This window comes from Ranitomeya variabilis, chromosome 1 (genome assembly GCF_051348905.1).
Source record: "Ranitomeya variabilis isolate aRanVar5 chromosome 1, aRanVar5.hap1, whole genome shotgun sequence".
In the NCBI taxonomy this organism is placed as follows: domain Eukaryota; kingdom Metazoa; phylum Chordata; class Amphibia; order Anura; family Dendrobatidae; genus Ranitomeya; species Ranitomeya variabilis.
Genome location: NC_135232.1, coordinates 713289958 through 713312211, shown reverse-complemented (window position 1 = coordinate 713312211; position 22254 = coordinate 713289958). Strand labels below are relative to the sequence as shown.

General features: G+C 48.0%; 1 protein-coding gene across 5 annotated transcripts in view; it reads left to right on the top strand.

The window, feature by feature from the left end:
* Positions 1-22254, top strand: part of TSHR (thyroid stimulating hormone receptor) — a 127836-nt gene that overhangs the window by 69060 nt on the left and 36522 nt on the right. For 4 of the 5 annotated variants that reach the window (XM_077267448.1, XM_077267451.1, XM_077267449.1 and 1 more), the window contains 4 exons: positions 3937-4011; positions 4323-4397; positions 4755-4832; positions 4906-4974. In XM_077267448.1, coding sequence (XP_077123563.1) covers positions 3937-4011; positions 4323-4397; positions 4755-4832; positions 4906-4974 — 297 coding nt within the window. The remainder of the gene's footprint in view (positions 1-3936; positions 4012-4322; positions 4398-4754; positions 4833-4905; positions 4975-22254) is intronic. The other variant, XM_077267450.1, reaches the window with a different exon arrangement.

Here is a 22254-nt window from a genome sequence, read left to right as displayed (position 1 = left end):
TGCTGATTTGTTCATTCTACCTCTCAAAGATCACAGTAAGGCTGGAGTCACACTAGCGAGTTTTACGGACGTAAGAGCGCAGAAAATATGTCCGTAAAACTCGCCAAACAAACGGCACAATTCTCAATGGGTCTGGTCCTATCAGCCGTATATTACAGATCTGTATTATACGGCTTTCTACGGCCGTACAAAATCGCAGCATGCTGCGTTTGTCAGCGTATTGCACAAATAATACGCCAATGAAAGTCTATGGGGGCGAGAAAAATACGGATTCCACACGGACCAGCAGTATGACTTGCGAGAAATACGCAGCGGTGTTAGTGAAAAGCCGGTAATTCAATTGCCGGCTTTTCATTTCTCCTTCCCAAACCCGACATGATATGAGACATGGTTTACATACAGTAAACCATCTCATATCCCCTTTTTTTTTGCATATTCCACACTACTAATGTTAGTAGTGTGTATGTGCAAAATTTGGTTGCTGTAGCTGCTAAAATAAAGGGTTAAATGGCGGAAAAAATTGGCGTGGGCTCCCGCGCAATTTTCTCCGCCAGAATGGTAAAGCCAGTGACTGAGGGCAGATATTAATAGCCTAGAGAGGGTCCATGGTTATTGGCCCCCCCTGGCTCCAAACATCTGCCCCCAGCCACCCCAGAAAAGGCACATCTGGAAGATGCGCCTATTCTGGCACTTGGCCACTCTCTTCCCACTCCCGTGTAGCGGTGGGATATGGGGTAATGAAGGGTTAATGTCACCTTGCTATTGTAAGGTGACATTAAGCCAGGTTAATAATGGAGAGGCGTCAATTATGACACCTATCCATTATTAATCCAATTGTATGAAAGGGTTAAAAAACACACACACACATTATTAAAAATGATTTTAATGAAATAAACACACCGGTTGTTTTAGTATTTTATTGCTCTCTCAATCCACCTGAAGACCCTCGCTTGGCCAAATAATAAACCCACAATATACATACCATCCGAGGATCTGTCAGGTCCCACAATGTAAATCCTTCTGAAGGATCCTTCCACCAGAGGGCGCCTCACCGCAACTCAATGTAAGTACAGATCACCCAGCTTTCCTTTCAGCACCCGGGGATTACAGGTACGAGCGAGTGCTTTAGCGCAGCTCCTGCCTGTAAATTGATTTAACCCCTTCAGAAGGATTTACATCGTGGGACCTGACAGATCCTCGGATGGTATGTATATTGTGGGTTTATTATTTTGCCAAGCGAGGGTCTTCAGGTGGATTGAGAGAGCAATAAAATACTAAAACAACCGGTGTGTTTATTTCATTAAAATAATTTTTAATAATGTGTGTGTGTTTTTTAACCCTTTCATACAATTGGATTAATAATGGATAGGTGTCATAACTTACAATAGCAAAGTGGCATTAACCCTTCATTACCCCATATCCCACCGCTACACGGGAGTGGGAAGAGAGTGGCCAAGTGCCAGAATAGGCGCATCTTCAGATGTGCCTTTTCTGGGGTGGCTGGGGGCAGATGTTTGGAGCCAGGGGGGGCCAATAACCATGGACCCTCTCTAGGCTATTAATATCTGCCCTCAGTCACTGGCTTTACCATTCTGGCGGAGAAAATTGCGCGGGAGCCCACGCCAATTTTTTCCGCCATTTAACCCTTTATTTTAGCAGCTACAGCAACCAAATTTTGCACATACACACTACTAATATTAGTAGTGTGGAATATGCAAAAAAAAGGGGATATGAGATGGTTTACTGTATGTAAACCATGTCTCATATCCTGTCGGGTTTGGGAAGGAGAAATGAGAAGCCGGCAATTGAATTATCGGCTTTTCACATATATCGCGCTGAATTAAATATAAATACAGAATATATATATATGTGTCTCAATGACATATATATATATATATATATACTGTATATATGTTTTAACGGACATTTGAGCACATAAATCCATTAGATGTCGGTTTTGCAAGCCTGCGAGAAAATATCGCAGTACGGATGCCACATGGATTACATACGGAGGATGCCATGCGCAAAATACGCTGACACACCCTGCCTACGGATGACATACGGACCACTATTTCTCCGTATTACGGCCGTAAAAAACGGACCGTATTGTCTTACGCTGAGTGTGACGCCGGCCTAAGGCTTGGCTCACAGTTGTCCTGCCCTATGCTTTGAGCGCTTACACCAGGGTCTCTGTGTAAATCTCTGAAATATGTGATTCAGATGGAACCCTTGACGGAAGATTCTCTACAATGAGTCAGATGGAGGCACTGTAGATGCTATCTGACTTGTGATCTGGCAATGTACGTCTTTTTATGAATGCATAAAAGTGCCGTCGACCACAGTTTTTTGCACCTCTGAAAAGAAGGACACCACTGATCAGAGGCCAGATGGAGACCAGAGTAGCTCTGCTACCTTATTATAGTGAATGTATCCCTTGTGGGTTTCATTGGAATCACATATAGCATGAATGCTTTTACTTATGTAGAATGTGTCTATAGCTGTCAGTGTGAGTATGTGCATGTGTGTATGCAGTATGAATGCTTATTCTCATGTGGAATACGTATATATCACTGTGTGCATTATCCAAGTAGTTTGATATCCGTGTGCGTTATCCCTGTAGTGTGATATCGCGGTGTGCATTATCCCTGTAGTATGACATCACAGTGTGTGTGTTATCCCTGTAGTGTGACATCACGGTGTTCATTATTCCTGTAGTGTGACATCACGGTGTGCATTATCCCTGTAGTATGACATCACAGTGTGTGTTATCCCTGTAGTGTGACATCACGGTGTTAATTATTCCTGTAGTGTGACATCACGGTGTGCATTATCCCTGTAGTATGACATCACAGTGTGCGTTATTCCTGTAGTGTGACATCACGGTGTTCATTATTTCTGTAGTGTGACATCACGGTGTGCATTATCCCTGTAGTGTGACCTCACAGTGTGCATTATCCCTGTAGTGTGATATCACTGTGTGCTTTATCCCTGTAGTGAGACATCACGGTGTGCATTATTCCTGTAGTGTGACATCACGGTGTGCATTATTCCTGTAGTGTGATATCACGGTGTGCTTTATTCCTGTAGTGTGATATCACGGTGTGCAATATTCCTATAGTGTGATATCACGGTGTGCTTTATTCCTGTAGTGTGATATCATGGTGTGCATTATGCTTGTGGTGTGGTATCACCGTGTGCGTTTTCCCAATTATTTGTCTGAATAAAGGTGACCAAAATAATCCCTTTAGGTTGCTGCCGCTGGTGGTCCTTGTGGAGCAGGACCACATAGTTACTTGCCAAGCTCCATCTCTCAGGCATCTGTGCTGGGCAGAGGTTTATGTTGGAAGCTTGGGCGCCACCTGCTGGAGAAGCTTTCATGTCACTGATACCAGAGTGAGGGGCCAGTGCCTGTTAGTGGTTAACGCACATTTCTAGGCACTCAGGCCAATGGTGAAGCTGCCGACCCGTTCAGGCTGAGCAGGAGCAGCCAAATCCTGTGCTGTGCTACGCCCGTTGACATCATGCTGATAACGTCCTGATCACAGCACATATGGCCTGGGTTATAAGCCATCACCCACCTCCCTGGTTAACCCCCTCCTGGGAGAGGACCAGCCATGTAGTCTGACCGATCTTGTGTTAATCAGTATCACCCACCTCCCTGGTTAACCCCCTCCTGGGAGAGGACCAGCCATGTAGTCTGACCGATCTTGTGTTAATCAGTATTTGAGGCACGCCGCATCTCATACCTCCACCTGTCACTGATGTGTAGTGACGGGTCGGGTGGAAGGCTTCGATGTCCACGACAGGGAGGTTCAGCTTGCAGAGGATGCATTGTTATCTAGGGCTAGGTCTCTCCTCACTCTGTGCCACTATAGGCACCTATACCTGCACATCCTTCATCACGGAGCTTGGCATTTTCATTTTCTTTTGCTGCAGAGAAATCCGAAGTCTTATGAATCTGAAGAGTATCGAGGTCGGGACGTTCCAGGAGCTGCCGCTGCTGAATTACCTGTGAGTGCTCGGGATGGGGCTGCAGATGTGGATGCACTGGCTGGCCTACCCCTCCATCATCCTCCCTACTCTATAAACGAAAGACGCAGAAGAAGTCTGGACCCCTATTGGACGCCTTCTCCAACCAAATGATGGTTTTCTTTAAAACAAAGTCTTTCTACTCCTGCAGCACAGATATATCCACCTTCTCGGCTAAGGACAGAAGCAATTTGCTTTTCCAGTCCCTTTAGTTGCTTGCAGTGCAGTTTGGGGGCAACATGAATGTGGAGAACCTTGCTGTCACCCTGAATGTCTTCTCTTTTTTTTCCCAGAGGGATTTTGAACACCGGCCTCTCTATGTTCCCTGATTTAAGCCAAATCCACTCTGTGGTCGGCGGCGTATTCGTGTAAGTCACATGACCTGGCTGTTACATTGTTACAGAGGGGGATACGTCTCATTCACCCATCAGTCCCTAAAGTGAAGTCGCCAGCGTTCCCTGGGTGAACGGTATATTCAGGTCTGCGCTATTGTGGGGGGAACGGGATGCTGCAGACCCTTCTTATCATAGAATTGTAGGGAGACCCCATCTGCTCCTCTTCTAATGATATGGCCTCATTGCACACACAAGGCGTTCATAGTGGGCCCTATAGGGTCACGTACAGATGTGACGGCCACACCACCGCCTAGCTGTCCCCTGTAGCACAGGGGGAGTCCGTCTTGCTCTATGAGACTTGTAGTCCACTTGTGTTCTTTGTCTCTGCAGGGAGATTGCTGATAATCCGAATATGGCGCTTGTGCCCACCAATGCTTTCCAGGGCCTGACGAGTGGATTTCTGACCCTGTGAGTAGTGACCAATGATCCTCCACTGATCCGTGGCTTTTCTATCTCATTCATTCTGCTTCTGTCTCTTCAGTAAACTCTACAACAATGGATTTACCGAGCTGCAGAGCCACGCATTCAACGGCACCAACCTAACTGTTGTGTGAGTACTCACTGACCCCAAGGGGCCCCAGCAGTCACGAGGGCCCTCAAACTCCACAGAGAGCTGTGGTCCTTTAAAGACAAAATTCAGCACCCAAGCCAGTGTGTGGTGTGCTACAGATCCCATTGCGCAAGGGACGGCGGCTGTAAGGCTGGTTTCACATTTGCAGTTGTGTCCGCAGCGTTTCTGACGCATACATCCGCATGTGTCTTGATTTCATATCTTTAACATTGTAGACGCAGGTGCATGCATTCGCTTATGCATGCGTTTAGTCGCGGTGTTAGGTGGGGCGCGGCTAACGCACCATGTTGCAATTTTTTGAGGTGGCAAATTTCCGTCAAATATGCGCAGGTATGTGCATGCGGATGAGTACGTTAAAAACGCATTACTGTCTATGGGAACGCATGTTTTTGCGTACGCATGCATTCGATGCGCTTCCGTACATCGGACGGTGCATGTCCAGGAACTGATTTAGACATGCCCTCCTAGAAATATCGAACACATGCACATATAAAGAGCAAACGCATGCAAAAAACGCATGCAAATGCAGCCTTTTCTCCCCGTCATGCATAAGCTGATGCGGGTAAAAAACACAGCGTTATCATGCGTTTGCATGAGTTTTCCCATGCGTTTGCGGATGATACGCTGTGGACACAACCGCAAATGTGAAACCAGCCTAAGAACTACAACAGAAAGACAGCACATGTGATTTTCTCCTAAACCTCCAGCTCACCGACACACGCTGTGCACCCGACACGCACTGCACACCTGTCAAGACTTCCTGGAGGTCCTCTAAGCAAGTCATGTTACCAGACCTGGCACAACTCGCAGGGTAGAAGGTGCTAAAAATGAATTATTATTCAACTGCTCCAACATCACCCCACCATAATCATACAGTGTCTGCTAAGACTTCCCAGATAGTCTGCAGAAGCATTAACTCTAGACAGGAGATGCTACGAGATCTCTGCACAGGTGGAGTAGGCTTGAGTGAAGCCTCCTGTCTGGTGTGACAGCTCAGCATTAGTGATGAGCGAGTATACCCGTTGCTCAGGATTTCTCGAGCACGCTCGGGTAACCTCCGAGTATTTGTTAGGGTTCAAAGATTTAGTTTTCATCACAGCAGCTGAATGATTTACAGCTACTAGCCAGGCTGAGTACATGTGCGGGTTGCCTGGTTGCTAGGGAATCCCCACATGTACTCAGCTTGGCTAATAGCTTTAAATCATGCTGCTGAGGCGATGAAAACTTAATCTCCGAGCAGTCATAAATACTCGGAGACCACCCGAGCGTGCTCGGGAAAACCGAGCGACGAGTACACTCGCTCATCACTACTCAGCATCTCTCAAATATTCTTCCCTGTCTGACTCCCTGACTGAGTCCAGAAGCTCACAGTCTAATTTCCCTATCAGATGTGTCTCAGTCTTATGGCTTTGACTCGGGACGATAATTTAGGTCACAGTCACATTAGCAGTATTTGGTCAGTATTTTACATCAGTATTTGTAAGCCAAAACCAGGAGTGGATGAAAAATGCAAAAGTGGTGACAGGTTTCTATTTTACTTTTCCTCTGACTCGTTCTACTCCTGATTTTGGCTTACAAATACTGATGTGTGAACGTGGCCTTAATCTCTCAGGCAAGGTATCAATCCCATGGGCTTGACTCTTCTGGTGCTTTAATAACAGTCATCCAGCAGGAGGCAGCAACAAAATGCAAAGTCCCCAACCTGAGTGTTAACTGAAAATCAGTAAAATTGTGCATGCAGCTTTGGACGTGACTGGAGTATAAAACAAGATACAAATCAAGATTATTTAGGAATTTACAATGATAGCGGCTGTAATAACACACACTGCAGCAGTGTCCTCACATGGGGTGAAGAAATCTCCGCGTGTTTATAGAGGAGTGGCCGATCTCGAATTCCCTGTGTGTGCGGCGGCGGTTATAAGGGAGATTATCGGGATGTTAGCTTGTCTTGTGCTTGGGTGTAAGGGATCGGATATTTCCTGCCTGCCACTAATACCTATCCTGACCCCTGCTGCACGTTAAGTGGTACTAAGCAAACATCTGCAGATCTGCTGGCGAGGAAAGTGCGTTCGTTCAGAGCGTAGGAGGGCAGACGCCCAGGCGGCACCGATAATTGTACCCCATTCTCCCGGCTTAGAATCATGAGATATCTTTATAGCCATAAGCATCAGAATGCCCCATTTATGATAACTCCCACTACGAAGGGATGTCAAGAGAGTAAACCAGTTCCTTTCACTCCTAGGTGGTGCCCACCCTAGATTAAATGTCTGCCAGCCTGCACCTCATCTAAGTGCATCGGGACCTCCTGATTATTGGGACAGCAGACAGCAGGCAAAAGAAGGATTTAGTATTTTCAACATACTTGAGCCTTGTCAGGGAAGATACGCTGCCACCCGCGTTGTGTGAAGGGGAAAAAGAGGTCTTACAGTGGTTAGCTTCAACCTCTCTAATCAGAACACTAGAATGCTGGGCTGAAGATAGCGTGTATGGGGGAGTCGTGAGGGATAGCTAGAAGCAAGCGTGTGTGTGGGAATGGTGAGGGATAGCTGGAAGTGAGCGTGTGTAGGGGAGTGCTATGCTCCTCTGGGAAATGTAATATGCAGATTGCCTCTTCAGAGAAAAAGAGGACTTGAACTCTATAGCGCCACCTGTTGGAAGTCACAATCAACCCTTTAATGAGTCTTGCAATATGACTTAGGCCTCTTTCACACATCAGTTTTTTGCTATCAGTCACAATCCGTCGAATTTTGAAAAAAAAACGGATCCGGCGACTGATGCCGCCGGATCCATTATTTTTCTCATAGACTTGTATTAGCGACGGATTGCGACAGATGGCCTCACGTTTCTCCTTGTGGAGAGTGACATACCAGCTCTGGCTTGTCAAGATAAGGAGGCTTATTCGCCGTGCAATGCTCTTCAGAGAAAAAGAGGACTTGATCTCTATAGTGCCACCTGTTGGAATTAGCGATCCTACAAGTCACAATCAACCCTTTAACGAGTGGCGCTATAGAGTTCAAGTCCTCTTTTTCTCTGAAGAAGCAATTTGCATATTACATTTCCCAGAGGAGCATAAGAGAATAAGCCTCCTTACCTAGACAAGCCAGAGCTGGTATGTCACTCTCCACAAGGAGAAACCTTACCCCTTAGGCCATGTTCACACGCTGCGGGTTCCTCTGCGGGTTAATCCCGCAGCGGAATTGAAAATCTGCAGGGCAAAACCGCTGTGGTTATCCCTGCAGATTTATCGCGGCTTGTTCCGCGGTTTCCGCTGCGGGATTACTGCTGTACTATTGATGCTGCATATGCAGCAATATGCAGCATCAATAGTAATGTAAAAAATAATAAAAATTGGCTATACTCACCCTCTGACGTCGCGATCTCCCCGGCGCTGCAAGCGGCTGTGCCGACAAGGACCTTCGTGACGTCACGGTCATGTGACCGCGGCGTCATCACGGTCATGTGACCGCGACGTCACCACAGGTCCTGTTCGGCACAGCAACTGAGACCGGACGGCCGCGGGCAGCGCTGAGAGGTGAGTATAGCTTCATTTTTTATTTTAATTCTTTTTTTTACACTATTTTATGGTTCCCAGGGCCTGGAGGAGAGTCTCCTCTCCTCCACCCCGGGTACCACCCGCACATTATCCGCTTACTTCCCGCAACGTGGGCACAGCCCCATGCGGGAAGTAAGCGGTTCAATGCATTTCTATGGGTGCAGAATCGCAGCGATTCTGCACAAAGAAGTGACATGCTGCGGGTTGTAAACCGCTGCGTTTCTGCGCGGTTTTTCCCGCAGCATGTGCACTGCGGTTTGCGGTTTCCATAGGGTTTACATGTTAATGTAAACGCTATGGAAACTGCTGCGGACCCGCAGCATCAAAATCGCGGCGGTTCCGCGGTAAAAACCGCAGCGTGTGAACATGGCCTTAGACCTCAGTCCAGAGCCTCTCACCTAGCCAAATCAGTTATCATTCTTCACACTGACGAGGGCCAACAGCCCAAAACACTGTGTCTGCGAATTGAGATACTGATTTGGCTTTTATATTAAGTCATATTGCAAAACTCATTAAAAGGTTGATTGCGACTTGTAAGATCGCTACTTCCAACAGGTGGCGCTATAGAGTTCAAGTCCTCTTTTTCTCTGAAGAGGCAATTTACATGTAGAGGAGTGGTGAGGGATAGCTGTAAGCGAGCGTGTATGGGGGAGTCATGAGGGATACCCAGAAGCAAGCGGGGAGTTGTGAGGGATAGCCGTATGCAAAAGTGTACAAGGGAGTCGTGAAAGATAGCCGGAAGAGAGCATGTATGGGGAGTCGTGAGGGATAAATAGAAGTGAGCGTGTATGGGGGAGTGGTGAGGGATAGCCGGAAGCGAGCGGTATATGTGAGTCTTGACTGACAGCTAGAAGCGAGCATGTATGGAGGAGTCATAAGAGATAGCTGGAATTTAGCATGTGTATGGGGATTCGTGAGGGATAGCCAAAATAGAGAGTTTATGGGGGAGTTGTGAGGGATAGCTGGAAGTGAGCAAGTGGGAGGATGGGAGAGAGTCATAAGAGATAGCCAGAAACAAGGGGGGAAAAAAGTTGAATCCCAGCCAGAAGCAAGCATGTATGGGGGAGTGGTGAGGAGTAGCTAGAAGCGAGAATGTCTGGAAGAGTAGTAAGTGATAGCTGCAAGTGAGCATGTGACAAGGGGAGTTATAAGGGATAGCTTGAAGAGAGTGTGTGTGGAGGAGTTGTGAGGGACAGCTGGAAGCGAGCATGTATAGGGGAATTTTGAGATATAGCTAGAAGCAAGGGTGTATGGGAAAGTCGTGAGAGATAGCCGGAAGCGAGAGTGTATGTGGAAGTCACGAGGAATAGCCAGAAGAGAGTATGTTTGGGGTAGTAGTCATGAGCGATAGGCTTCTTTCACACTTCCGTCGTTTAGGGGCCGTCGCAATGCATCGTTCTGTGGAAAAAACGCATCCTGCAAAGTTGCCCGAATTTGCACAACGTCCGTCGGTACATTGCACCGACGCTTAGCGACGGCCCCGTACCGACGGAAGTGTGAAAAAAGCCATAGCTAGAAGCGATCATGTGTGGGGGAGTCGTGAGCAATAGCTGGAAGCGTGTATGGGGAGTAGCAATGGATAGCCGGAAGTGAAGAGAAAAATAGCTAAAACCCAGTGTGTATGAGGGAGTCATGAGGGATACCTGGAAGCAAGCTTGTATGGGGGAGTCGTGGGGGATAGCCGGAAGCGAGTGTGTATAGAAGAGTTGTGAGGGATAGCCGGAAGCGAGCTTTTATGGGGGAGTTGTAAGTGATAAAGTGAGCATGTGAGGAGAGTCATAAGGGATAGCTGGAAGCAAGAGAGAAAATAGCTGAAAGCAAATGTATATGGGGGAGTGACAAGGGATAGATGGAAGCGAGCATCTATAGGCAATTTTTGAGGGATAGCTAGAAGTTAACATGTATGGAGGAGTTGTAAGAGATAGCTGGAAGTGAGCATGTGGGGGGGTCATAAGGGATGGAAGCGAGGGGAAAATAGCTGGAAGCAAGCGTATATGGGGGAGTCATGAGGAATAGATGGAAGCGAGCATGTATAGGTGAGTTTTGAGAGATAGTTAGAAGTGAGCGCGTATAGGGGAATCTTGAGGAATAGCTAGAAGTGAGCATGTATTGAGGAGTTTTAAGAGATAACTGGAAGTGGGAGTCATAAGGGATAGCTGGAAGCGAAGGGGAAAGTAGCTGGAAGCAAGCATGTTTGAAAGAGTTATAAGAGATAGTTGGAAGTGAGCATTTTTATGGGGGAGATGGCAGGGATACCCGTAAGCGAGTATGTATAGGGTAGTCGTGAGGCATAGCCGTAAGTGAGCATATGTGTGTATGGGTGAGTCAGGAAAGATAGCTTGGAAGCGAGCAAGTGTGTGAATAGAGAGTTGGGAGTGATAGCTGGAATAAGCTTTTGGACAATGGTTATATAAAGTATATAACTAACTTAGCTCCCTCCCCACAGAAAAGACAAGCAAAATTCCCTTCATCTGGAGAAAAATAGGTTCAATCTCCACGGAGGATAAGCATTCTTCCGCATGTGAATCTGGAGCTGTCACCTCAGGAGCTGGGTCTCCAATGTAAAAATCAGTGAATCGTTTGCCCAGTAACCTAAAGAGGCAGTTCTTTACTGTAAGATCAATGAATCTGTAGAGTAGGCACTCAGGATCTGGTTCTCTATGGTAAGAGCAGTCATTATTAGAATCTGGTCACAGCAGTAACAGGCAATTGCTTACAAAAAGCCTTAGGGTATGTGCAGACGTTGCGGATTCTGCTGCGGATTTTTCCGCAGCGGATTTGGAAAATCTGCAGTGCAAAACCACTGCGGTTTTCACTGCGGATTTTATCGCAGTTTCTTCTGCGGATTCCCCTGTGGGTTTTCAACTGCACTTTCCTATTGGTGCATATTGAAAACCGCCGCGGAATCCGCAGAAAGAATTGACATGCTGCGGAAAATAATCCGCTGCGTTTCAGCGCGGATTTTTCCGCAGCATGTGCACAGCGGGTTTTTTTTCCCATAGGTTTACATGGTACTGTAAACTTTGGGAAAACTGCTGCGGATCCGCAGCGTCAAATCCGCTGCGGATGCGCAGCAAAATCCGCAGCGTGTGCACATACCCTCACAAGACAAATTAGTTAGCACAAAGTACGACAAATGATCCATGAAAATATACGGACTGGTCTTTGGGCTATGTGCACACGTTGAGGATTTGCTTGCGGATTTTTCCGCACTGAATCCACATCTCTTGGCAGAAAACGCAGGTAAAAATCCGCGCGTTTTTTGATGCGTTTTTTGTGCGGATTTGATGCGTTTTTGTATGCGTTTTTGAAAGCTAAATAAAGATCTATTATTGAGCAAAAAAAAAAGATTTGTGATGTAATTTCTTGTCCAACCTCCTCTTTTACATTTGTCCCACCCACACTCCATTACACACAGATAGACAGATAGATAAGTAGACAGACAGACAGACAGATACACTGCGTGCAGAATTATTAGGCAAGTTGTATTTTGATCACATGATACTTGTTATACATGTTGTCCTACTCCAAGCTGTTCAGGCTTGAGAGCCAACTACCAATTAAGTAAATCAGGTGATATGCATCTCTGTAATGACGAGGGGTGCACTGTTGTCTAATGACATCAAAACCCTATATTAGGTGTGCTTAATTATTAGGCAACTTCCTTTACTTTGGCAAAATGGGTCAGAAGAGAGATTTGACGGGCTCTGAAAAGTCCAAAATTGTGAGATATCTTGCAGAGGGATGCAGCAGTCTTGAAATTGCCAAACTTTTAAGGCGTGATCACCGAACAATCAGGTGTTTCATGGTAAATAGCCAACAGGGTCGCAAGAAGCGTGTTGGACAAAAAAGGCGCAAAATAACTGCCCATGAATTGAGGAAACTCAAGCGTGAAGCTGCCAAGATGACATTTGCCACCAGTTTTGCCATATTTCAGAGCTGCAACATTACTGGAATAACAAAAATCACAAGGTGTGCGATACTCAGGGACATGGCCAAGGTAAGTAAGGCTGAAAAACGACCACCTTTGAACAAGAAACATAAGGTAAAACGTCAAGACTGGGCCAAGAAATATCTTAAGACTGACTTTTCAAAGGTTTTATGGACTGATGAAATAAGAGTGACTCTTGATGGGCCAGATGGATGGACCAGAGGCTGGATCAGTAAAGGGCAGGGGGCTCCACTCCGACTCAGACGCCAGCAAGGTGGAGGTGGGGTACTGGTATGGGCTGGTATCATCAAAGATGAACTTGTGGGACCTTTTCAGGTTGAGGATGGAGTGAAAATCAACTCCCAGACCTACTGCCAGTTTCTGGAAGACAACTTCTTCATACAGTGGTACAGGAAGAAGTCGGTATCGTTCCAGAAAAACATGATTTTCATGCAGGACAATGCTTCATCACATGCCTCCAACTACCCCACAGCGTGGCTGGCCAGTAAAGGTCTCCAAGAAGAAAAAATAATGACATGGCCCCCTTGTTCACCTGATCTGAACCCCATAGAGAACCTGTGGTCCTTCATAAAATGTGATATCTACAGGGAGGGAAAACAGTACACCTCTCGGAACAGTGTCTGGGAGGCTGTGGTGGCTGCTGCACGCAATGTTGATCGTAAACAGATCAAGCAACTGACTGAATCTATGGATGGAAGGCTGTTGAGTGTCATCATAAAGAAAGGTGACTATATCGGTCACTAATTTTGGGGGGGTTTGTTTTTGCATGTCAGAAATGTTTATTTCTAAATTTTGTGCAGTTATATTGGTTTACCTGGTGAAAATAAACAAGTGAGATGGGAATATATTTGGTTTTCATTAAGTTGCCTAATAATTCTGCACAGTAATAGTTACCTGCACTAACAGATATCCTCCTAAGATAGCCAAATCTAAAAAAAAAAAACACTCCAACTTCCAAAAATATTAAGCTTTGATATTTATGAGTCTTTTGGGTTGATTGAGAACATAGTTGTTGATCAATAATAAAAATAATCCTCTAAAATACAACTTGCTTAATAATTCTGCACACAGTGTAGATATGGGATAGATAGATCTATAGATAATATCTATCGATCTATGTATAGATCTATCTATCTCATTCCTTCTATCTATAGATAGATAGTTAGATAGCTAGATAGATATGGGATAGATAGAAGGAATGAGATAGATAGGTAGATCTATAGATAGATAGAAGTAATGAGAGATAGAAGGAATGAGATAGATAGATACATAGATATATCTATTCATATATCTATGGATAGATATTAGTGATGAGCGAGTATATTCTTTGCTTGGGTGATCTCCGAGTATTTGTTAGTGTTCAGAGATTACCGTATATACTCGAGTATAAGCCGACCCGAGTATAAGCCGACCCCTCTAATTTTGCCACAAAAAACTGGGAAAACTTATTGACTCGAGTATAAGCCTAGGGTGGAAAATGCAGCAGGTACCGGTGAATTTCAAAATTAAAAATAGATACTCCATACCGTTCATTATGGCCCCATAGATGCTCCACATAAAGCTGTGCCACATATAATGCTCTGCACCGTTCATTATGGCCCCATAGATGCTCCACATAAAGCTGTGCCATATATACAATGCTCTGCACCGTTGCCCCATAGCTGTGCCATATATATAATGCTCTGCACCGTTATTGCCCCATAGCTGTGCCATATATATAATGCTCTGCACCATTGCCCCATAGCTGTGCCATATAGTGCTCTGCACCATTGCCCCATAGCTGTGCCATATAGTGCTCTGCACCATTGCCCCATAGCTGTGCCATATAGTGCTCTGCACCGTTGCCCCATAGCTGTGCCATATAGTGCTCTGCACCATTGCCCCATAGCTGTGCCATATAGTGCTCTGCACCATTGCCCCATAGCTGTGCCATATAGTGCTCTGCACCGTTATTGCCCCATAGCTGTGCCATATATATAGTGCTCTGCACCGTTGCCCCATAGCTGTGCCATATAGTGCTCTGCACCGTTGCCCCATAGCTGTGCCATATAGTGCTCTGCACCGTTGCCCCATAGCTGTGCCATATAGTGCTCTGCACCATTGCCCCATAGCTGTGCCATATTGTGCTCTGCACCGTTGCCCCATAGCTGTGCCATATAGTGCTCTGCACCGTTGCCTCATAGCTGTGCCATATAGTGCTCTGCACCACTGCCCCATAGCTGTGCCATATAGTGCTCTGCACCGTTGCCCCATAGCTGTGCCATATAGTGCTCTGCACCGTTGCCCCATAGCTGTGCCATGTAGTGCTCTGCACCATTGCCCCATAGCTGTGCCATATAGTGCTCTGCACCGTCCATTATTGCCCCATAGCTGTTGCTGCAATAAAAAAAAAAACAAAACATACTCACCTGTCTTGCTTGCAGCTCCTCGGCGCCATCTTCCCGGCGTCTCTCCGCACTGACTGATCAGGCAGAGGGCGGCGCGCACACTATATGCGTCATCGCGCCCTCTGACCTGCACAGTCAGTGCGGAGAGACGCCGGGAAGATGGCGCGACGCCCGGCGTGTGGAACGAGGACAGGTGAATATGCGATACTTACCTGCTCCCGGCGTCCCGCTCCTTCCCCCGGACAGCTGGTCTTCGGTGCCGCAGCCTCTTTCTCTATCAGCGGTCACCGGCACCGCTTCATTAGAGAAATGAATAGGCGGCTCCGCCCCTATGGGAGGTGGAGCCACCTATTCTTTTCTCTAATGAGCGGTCCCACGTGACCGCTCAGGGGAAGAGGCTGCGGCACCGAAGACAGTGTGACAGGCAGGGGGAGCGACAGGATCGCCGGGACTAGGTAAGTATATGACAGTGCTCACCCGCCGACCCCACCACCGATCATGACTCGAGTATAAGCCGAGAGGGGCACTTTCAGCCCCAAAATTTGGGCTGAAAATCTCGGCTTATACTCGAGTATATACGGTAAGTTTTCATCGCCGCAGCTGGATGATTTACAGCTATTAGCCAGGCTGAGTACATGTGGGGGTTGCCTGGTTGCTAGGGAATCCCCACATGTAATCAAGCTGGCTAATAGCTGTAAATCATTCAGCCTGGGCGATGAAAACTTAGTCTCCGAACATTAACAAATACTCGGAGATCACCCGAGCGTGCTCGGGAAAAGCCGAGCAACGACTATATTGGCTCATCACTAATAGATATATCTATGGATAGATATAGATAGATATATGGATAATTAGATAGATATATGGATATATCTATCGATCTATCTATCGATCTATCTATAAATACATCTATCTATATATATATATATCTATAGATAGATACAGATCTATATATCTATCTATAGATCTATATATCTATCTACTAGATGGTGGCCCGATTCTAACGCATCGGGTATTCTAGAATATCTATGTATGTATGTATATAGCAGCCACATATTATATAGCACAGGCCATGTAGTATATAGACAAATACTACGTGGCCTGTGCTATATACTATGTGGCTGCTATATACATACATACATATTGTAGAATACCCGATGCGTTAATACAGGCCACGCAGTATATAACTGTGGCCACGCAGTATATAACACAGCCCACGCAGTATTTAACACAGCCCACGTACTATATAACACAGCCCACGCAGTATATAGCAGCCACGCAGTACAGTATATAACACAGGCGACGTAGTATATAACACAGGCCAAACAGTATATAACACTGGTCATGTAATATATAGCACAGCCCAAACAGTATATAACACTGGCCTCGTAATATATAGCACACCCCACGCAGTATATAACACTGGCCACGTAATATATAGCACAGCCCACGCAGTATATAACACTGGCCACGTAGTATATAGCAGCCACGCGGTATATAACACAGCCCACGTAGTATATAGCAGTGTGGGCACCATATTCCTGTAAAAAAAAATATTTTAAATAAAAAATAGTTATATACTCACCCGCCAGGATCCAGCGAAGCTGTGCCGATGCGCGAGCGGCTGCCGCCATCTTCCGTTCCCAGGATGCATTGCGAAATTACCCAGGTGACTTAGCGGTCTCGCGAGACCGCTAAGTCTTCTGGGTAATTTCGCAATGCATCTCTGGGAACGGAAGCTGGTGGCAGCCACGCGCCTCAGCGGACTACGGAAGGTGAGAATAGCAGGTTTTTTTGTTTTTTTATTATTTTTAACATTACATCTTTTTACTATTGATGCTGCATAGGCAGCATCAATAGTAAAAAGTTGGGGACACACAGGGTTAATAGCAGCATTAACGGAGTGCGTTACCCGCGGCTGTTACGGAACCCCCCAGCACGCAGAATATGTTGTGCAGTTCTATGTATGTATAATAGGATCCATCTGAGATGCATGTCCCTAATGCATCAGCCCACAGGCTGCGCCCCTGGGCAGAGGGGACAAGATATCCCCCTTCTGACCTCCCCCACCTTTGTAATTCCCACAGTAAATATCGGCAGGCTCCGGCCACCTGCGGCTATTGTAATGTATGTCTGGCCTGCCGCTTTTCAATTGGCCCTCCCTCTGTATCTGTGTGATATATTCTGTGTCCTGTGAGTAAAGTGTTGACACACTGGAAATACGTGGAGAAGCAGTGATCTTTTATATGCACCCATGTAACCAAGCAATTCCAGCCAGCGTCCTTCATTCAGACTCCAGCCAAAGCAGAGTGGACCTCCTGAAACACGGGGTGGTACTGAAAGAGGTACTCCAGCACGGTAGACCCCGTTACACTGGTGGCAGACAGCGGGATGTGATACCCCGTCTACAGGAGCAAAGGAATGAATGGAAAACAACTACCAGAAGTTAAAGAGGACTACATTAAAAGATCTGGTGGAAGCCCGAGGGTTAATCGCCAGCAACAAAACAAAAGCGGATTTGATAGCAGCCATCATGGAGCACGACAGTGCAGCGCCCCCCAATGTGAACGTGGAGGAGACTGAATTCCAGAGGGAGGTAAAGAACAGACTGGCGTTCTATGGCCCAAACCCTGCAGTAGAGATCATACGAGAGGTGATAGCTGATGTGCGTACTGATCTGAAGGAAAAGATGGCCGAGCGGACCAGGATAGAGCTAGCCAAGATGGAGTTGGTAGAGCGGACCAAAGTGGAGCTGGCCAAGATGGAGAGTCAGCGAGCAGGGGGAGCTCTGGCCTCCGCCCAGGTACCTTCAACAGTAAGCCACAAAAAGATCCAGTATAATGCCTTCCGACAGTTGGGGGAGGCAGAGGAAGACATTGATGGCTTTCTGCAGGACTTTGAGCAGCAGTGTGCCCTTCATGAAGTGGAGCCGGAGGAACGGGTTCAGATTCTGGCCAGCAAGCTGACAGGCCGGGCAGCGGACACCTATCGCACGGTACCTGATGAGGACTGTATGGACTATGAGCGGATCAAAGAAGTGACCTTGGCCCGGTATGTGCTGACACCAGAGGCATACCGCCAAAAGTTTCGCGGACTTATGAAATGAGTAACCGATACCCACGCTGAATGGGCCTGTAAATTACGGCGGTCACTGCTACAGTGGGTACAAGGGAGCCAAGCAACCACTAAGGAGGACGTCCTCCAGCTCTTCTTGTTAGAACGATTCTTTAATGGACTAACCCCCGAGACACAGGAATGGCTTCGGGACAGGTGGCCGATGAACATCATGATGCCAGGAGGCCTCAGTTGTCCGGATCAAAGATGGTCACTAGGGGTCCGCCCATGGACCTGGAGGCCCCCAAACCACAGAAAATTGTAGGGGGACCAGCTAAAAACCCGGCCTACCACAGTCACCCTGGGGCGCGATGCCACACCTGCCATCAGCTGGGCCACCTGCAAAGACAATGTCCCAACCGGACTCAGCATACCCAGTGGCTAAAGGCGGGAACAGCTACCTTCAGCCGGGCCGCTGTACACTGCTACCAACGCGAAGCTGACCCGGCATTGGGGGCTACGACTAACCGGGGGTGGAAGAGATGGAGGAAGTGCTGCATGAAGTAGACCCCGTGCAGGCAGCCCGGGCAGATAATCGACAACAGCATCGACAGGTCATGTGGGTTAATGGGAAACGTATGCAGGGACTAAGAGATTCCGGGGCAACTTCGATCCTTGTGAAGCCTCATCTCGTCTGGGACCAAGAGAAGACGGACCGGACAGTGGCAGTCCGTGTAGCAGGGGGAGCCATACACCGACTGCCCACTGCCAGGATTCACCTGAACTGGGGAGTCAGGGATGGCCTTGTTGAGGTCGGCTTGATGGAGGATTTGCCTGCAGATGTCTTGCTGGGAAATGACTTGGGGCCCATGTTGTCTGCCTTCTCGGTTGCCCCTCTGGCTGAGACATCCTGTGACCACCCGGAGACAAGCTCGAGCTGCGGAGGCGGAATCACACTCAGAGGAGGCCCAGGTAAGACATCCCAGCCCTGCATGTATTCCCATAGCCAGACACATTTCTTGGGCCACCCCAGCTGAATTTAAGAGGGAGTTACTTGAGGATCCTTCATTGGAGGGATATCGTGGGAAGGCACAGGAGGGGAGAGGGGTACTGGAAGGGGAACAGTTTGTATGGAAGTAGGGACTCTACCGGATCACAGAGCAGCACCACACAGGGACGAGCCCCACTATAAAACGACAGCTGGTAATTCCCAAGAAGTATAGGCAGGAGTTACTGCGAATCTCTCATGACATACCCTTGGCCAGGCACTTCGGCGTCAGTCGCACCAGGCATCGTCTGACACAAAACTTCTTTTGGCCGGGGGTAACCTATGATGTTCGTCAGTACTGCCAGACCTGTGACAGTTGCCAGCGCATTGGCAAGAGGGGACATCGATGCAAGGCCAAATTACACCCCCTCCCCATTGTGGAGGAACCATTTAGCCAAGTAGCGGTCGATCTGATAGGGCCGTTAACCAAACCCAGTCCGTCAGGGAAAAGGTATATATTGACAGTGGTAGATTATGCAACACAGTATCCAGAGGCGGTTGCGTTACCTAACATACTGGCAGAGACGGTGGCGGCTGCCCTGCTCCAGGTTTTCTCACGGGTTGGATTTCCCCGGTAGATTATCTCTGACCAGGGTACCCAGTTTACAGCAGAGGTGACCAACCAACTGTGGAAGCTGTGTGGCGTAAAGTCCATTAGAAGCGCTCCGTACCACCCGCAAACCAATGGATTGTGTGAACGCTTTAACGGGACATTAAAACAACTCATTGAGACTTTTACTGGGACCTACAGGGACTGGGAGAAATTCTTGCCACACCTCCTGTTTGCCTATCGGGAGGTGCCCCAAGAATCCACGGGGTTCTCCCCGTTTGAACTTGTATACGGGAGGCGGGAAAGGGGACCCTAGACTTAGTGCTAGAACACTGGGAAGGGGAGGGCATCATAGAAGGGGTACCTATTGTACCCTATGTGCTGGAATTCCGGGACCGCCTACAGGAGCTGACCCAGGCTGTACGTGGGAACATGCAGGTGGCCCAGCAGCGCCAGCGCATATGGTACGATCGGAGGGCCAGAGAACGCACCTTGGAAATAGGACAGAAGGTCCTGGTGTTAGAGCCCACTAGACAGAACAAGTTCCAAGCTGCATGGCAGGGGCCCTATCAGGTAGTGGGGAACATAGCCGACACCACCTATAATGTCGCCGATTGTGACGACCCCAGGGTTATCCGCATGTTCCACGTGAATATGCTGAAACCCCTACTGGGAGCGCCCTGAAGAGGTAGTGGCCATCTGTGCACCTGATGTCTTAGGGGAAAGGACTCAGTTTAAAAGATGGGACCAGGTACACTTGGGTGAAGACCTAGGTCCCCGGGAGAGACAGCAGGCGGAGGCGTTGTTGAGGCAGCGACAGGATGTTTTCGGGGAGACCAGGGTACACTCGCCTGGCACAACACAAGGTTGAGACCCAGGATCAGACCCCCCTGCGACAACCGCCCTTCCACGTCCCTGAGTCTGTACGACAAGGGATGCGACAAGAGATGTTGCGTTTAGGGGTCATTGAAGAGTCAGATAGTCCCTGGGCATCCCCCGTAGTGTTAGTGCCCAAGAAGGATGGGATTACACCGTTTTGTGTAGACTATCGTAAGCTCAATGAGAAAACGGTGACGGATGCGTATCCCATGCCGCGTGTGGATGAGTTGTTAGACCAGCTGGCGGGGGCAAAGTATTTGACCACCATCGATCTATGCAAAGGCTACTGGCAGACTCCCCTTAGTCCTGACGCTAGTCCCAAGTCGGCATTTGTCACCCTGTTCGGCTTATTCCAGTTTCGAGTTATGCCATTCGGGATGAAGAATGCCCCGGCGACCTTCCAGAGGCTGGCTGACCGGCTTCTGGATGCTCTCCAGGACTATGCTTGTGCCTACCTGGATGACATCGCCATCTACAGCGCGACATGGGAAGAGCATCTAAATCACCTAGAGACAGTATTGGACAGGATCCACAAGGCCGGAATCACCCTGAACCCAAACAAGTGTCACGTGGGCAAAGCAGAGGTTCAGTATTTAGGGCATTGGGTGGGAAGTGGGAAACAGCGACCAGAACCAGCCAAGATTGAGGCCATAGCCAAATGGCCCACCCCATGCACTAAAACCCAGGTCATGGCGTTTCTAGGGACAGCGGGGTATTACAGGAAATTCGTTCTCAATTACAGCAGCGTAGCCAAGCCCCTCACTGATCTGACCCGTAAGAACCAACCCCGCCAGGTAACCTGGACCCCAGAGTGTGAGGAAGCCTTCCGCCAGCTAAAGGACGCCCTCACCAATACCCCTGTATTGGCCGCACCCGATCCAACTAAACGTTTCCTTGTTCACACAGACGCTTCTATGTTTGGATTGGGGACAGTACTGAGCCAAGTCAGGCCTGACGGCCAAGAACACCCGGTAGCTTACCTGAGTCGGAAACTACTGCCCCGTGAAGTAAGCTATGCGGCCATCGAGAAGGAGTGCCTGGCGGTAGTATGGGCACTCAAAAGGTTGCAACCCTATTTGTATGGACAACAGTTTTCCCTCCTAACGGACCATAATCCCCTAGTCTGGCTTAATCGGGTCTCTGGAGACGCCAGATTATTGCGGTGGAGGTTAGCCCTACAACCTCTGGACTTCACCATCCACTACAGAACAGGCAAACAAAACGGTAACGCCGATGGACTAAGTCGACAAACGGAACTTGTACCAACCCCATAAACTTCGGTCATCCCCAAACCGATCCGTTAAGGATCAGACTGTGTATGCCGATCGCGTCGCTGAAAAGGGGAGCCGTGTTACGGAACCCCCCAGCACCCAGAATATGTTGTGCAGTTCTATGTATGTATAATAGGTTCCATGTGAGATGCATGTCCCTAATGCATCAGCCCACAGGCTGCGCCCCTGGGCAGAGGGGACAAGATATCCCTCTTCTGACCTCCCCCACCTTTGTAATTCCCACAGTAAATATCGGCAGGCTCCGGCCACCTGCGGCTATTGTAATGTATGTCTGGCCTGCCGCTTTTCAATTGGCCCGCCCTCTGTACAGTATCTGTGTGATATATTCTGTGTCCTGTGAGTAAAGTGTTGACACACTGGAAATACGTGGAGAAGCAGTGATCTTTTATATGCGCCCATGTAACCAAGCAATTCCAGCCAGCGTCCTTCATTCAGACTCCAGCCAAAGCAGAGTGGACCTCCTGAAACATGGGGTGGTACTGAAAGAGGTACTCCAGCACGGTAGACCCCGTTACAGCGGCATAACATGGTCCGTTAACGCTGG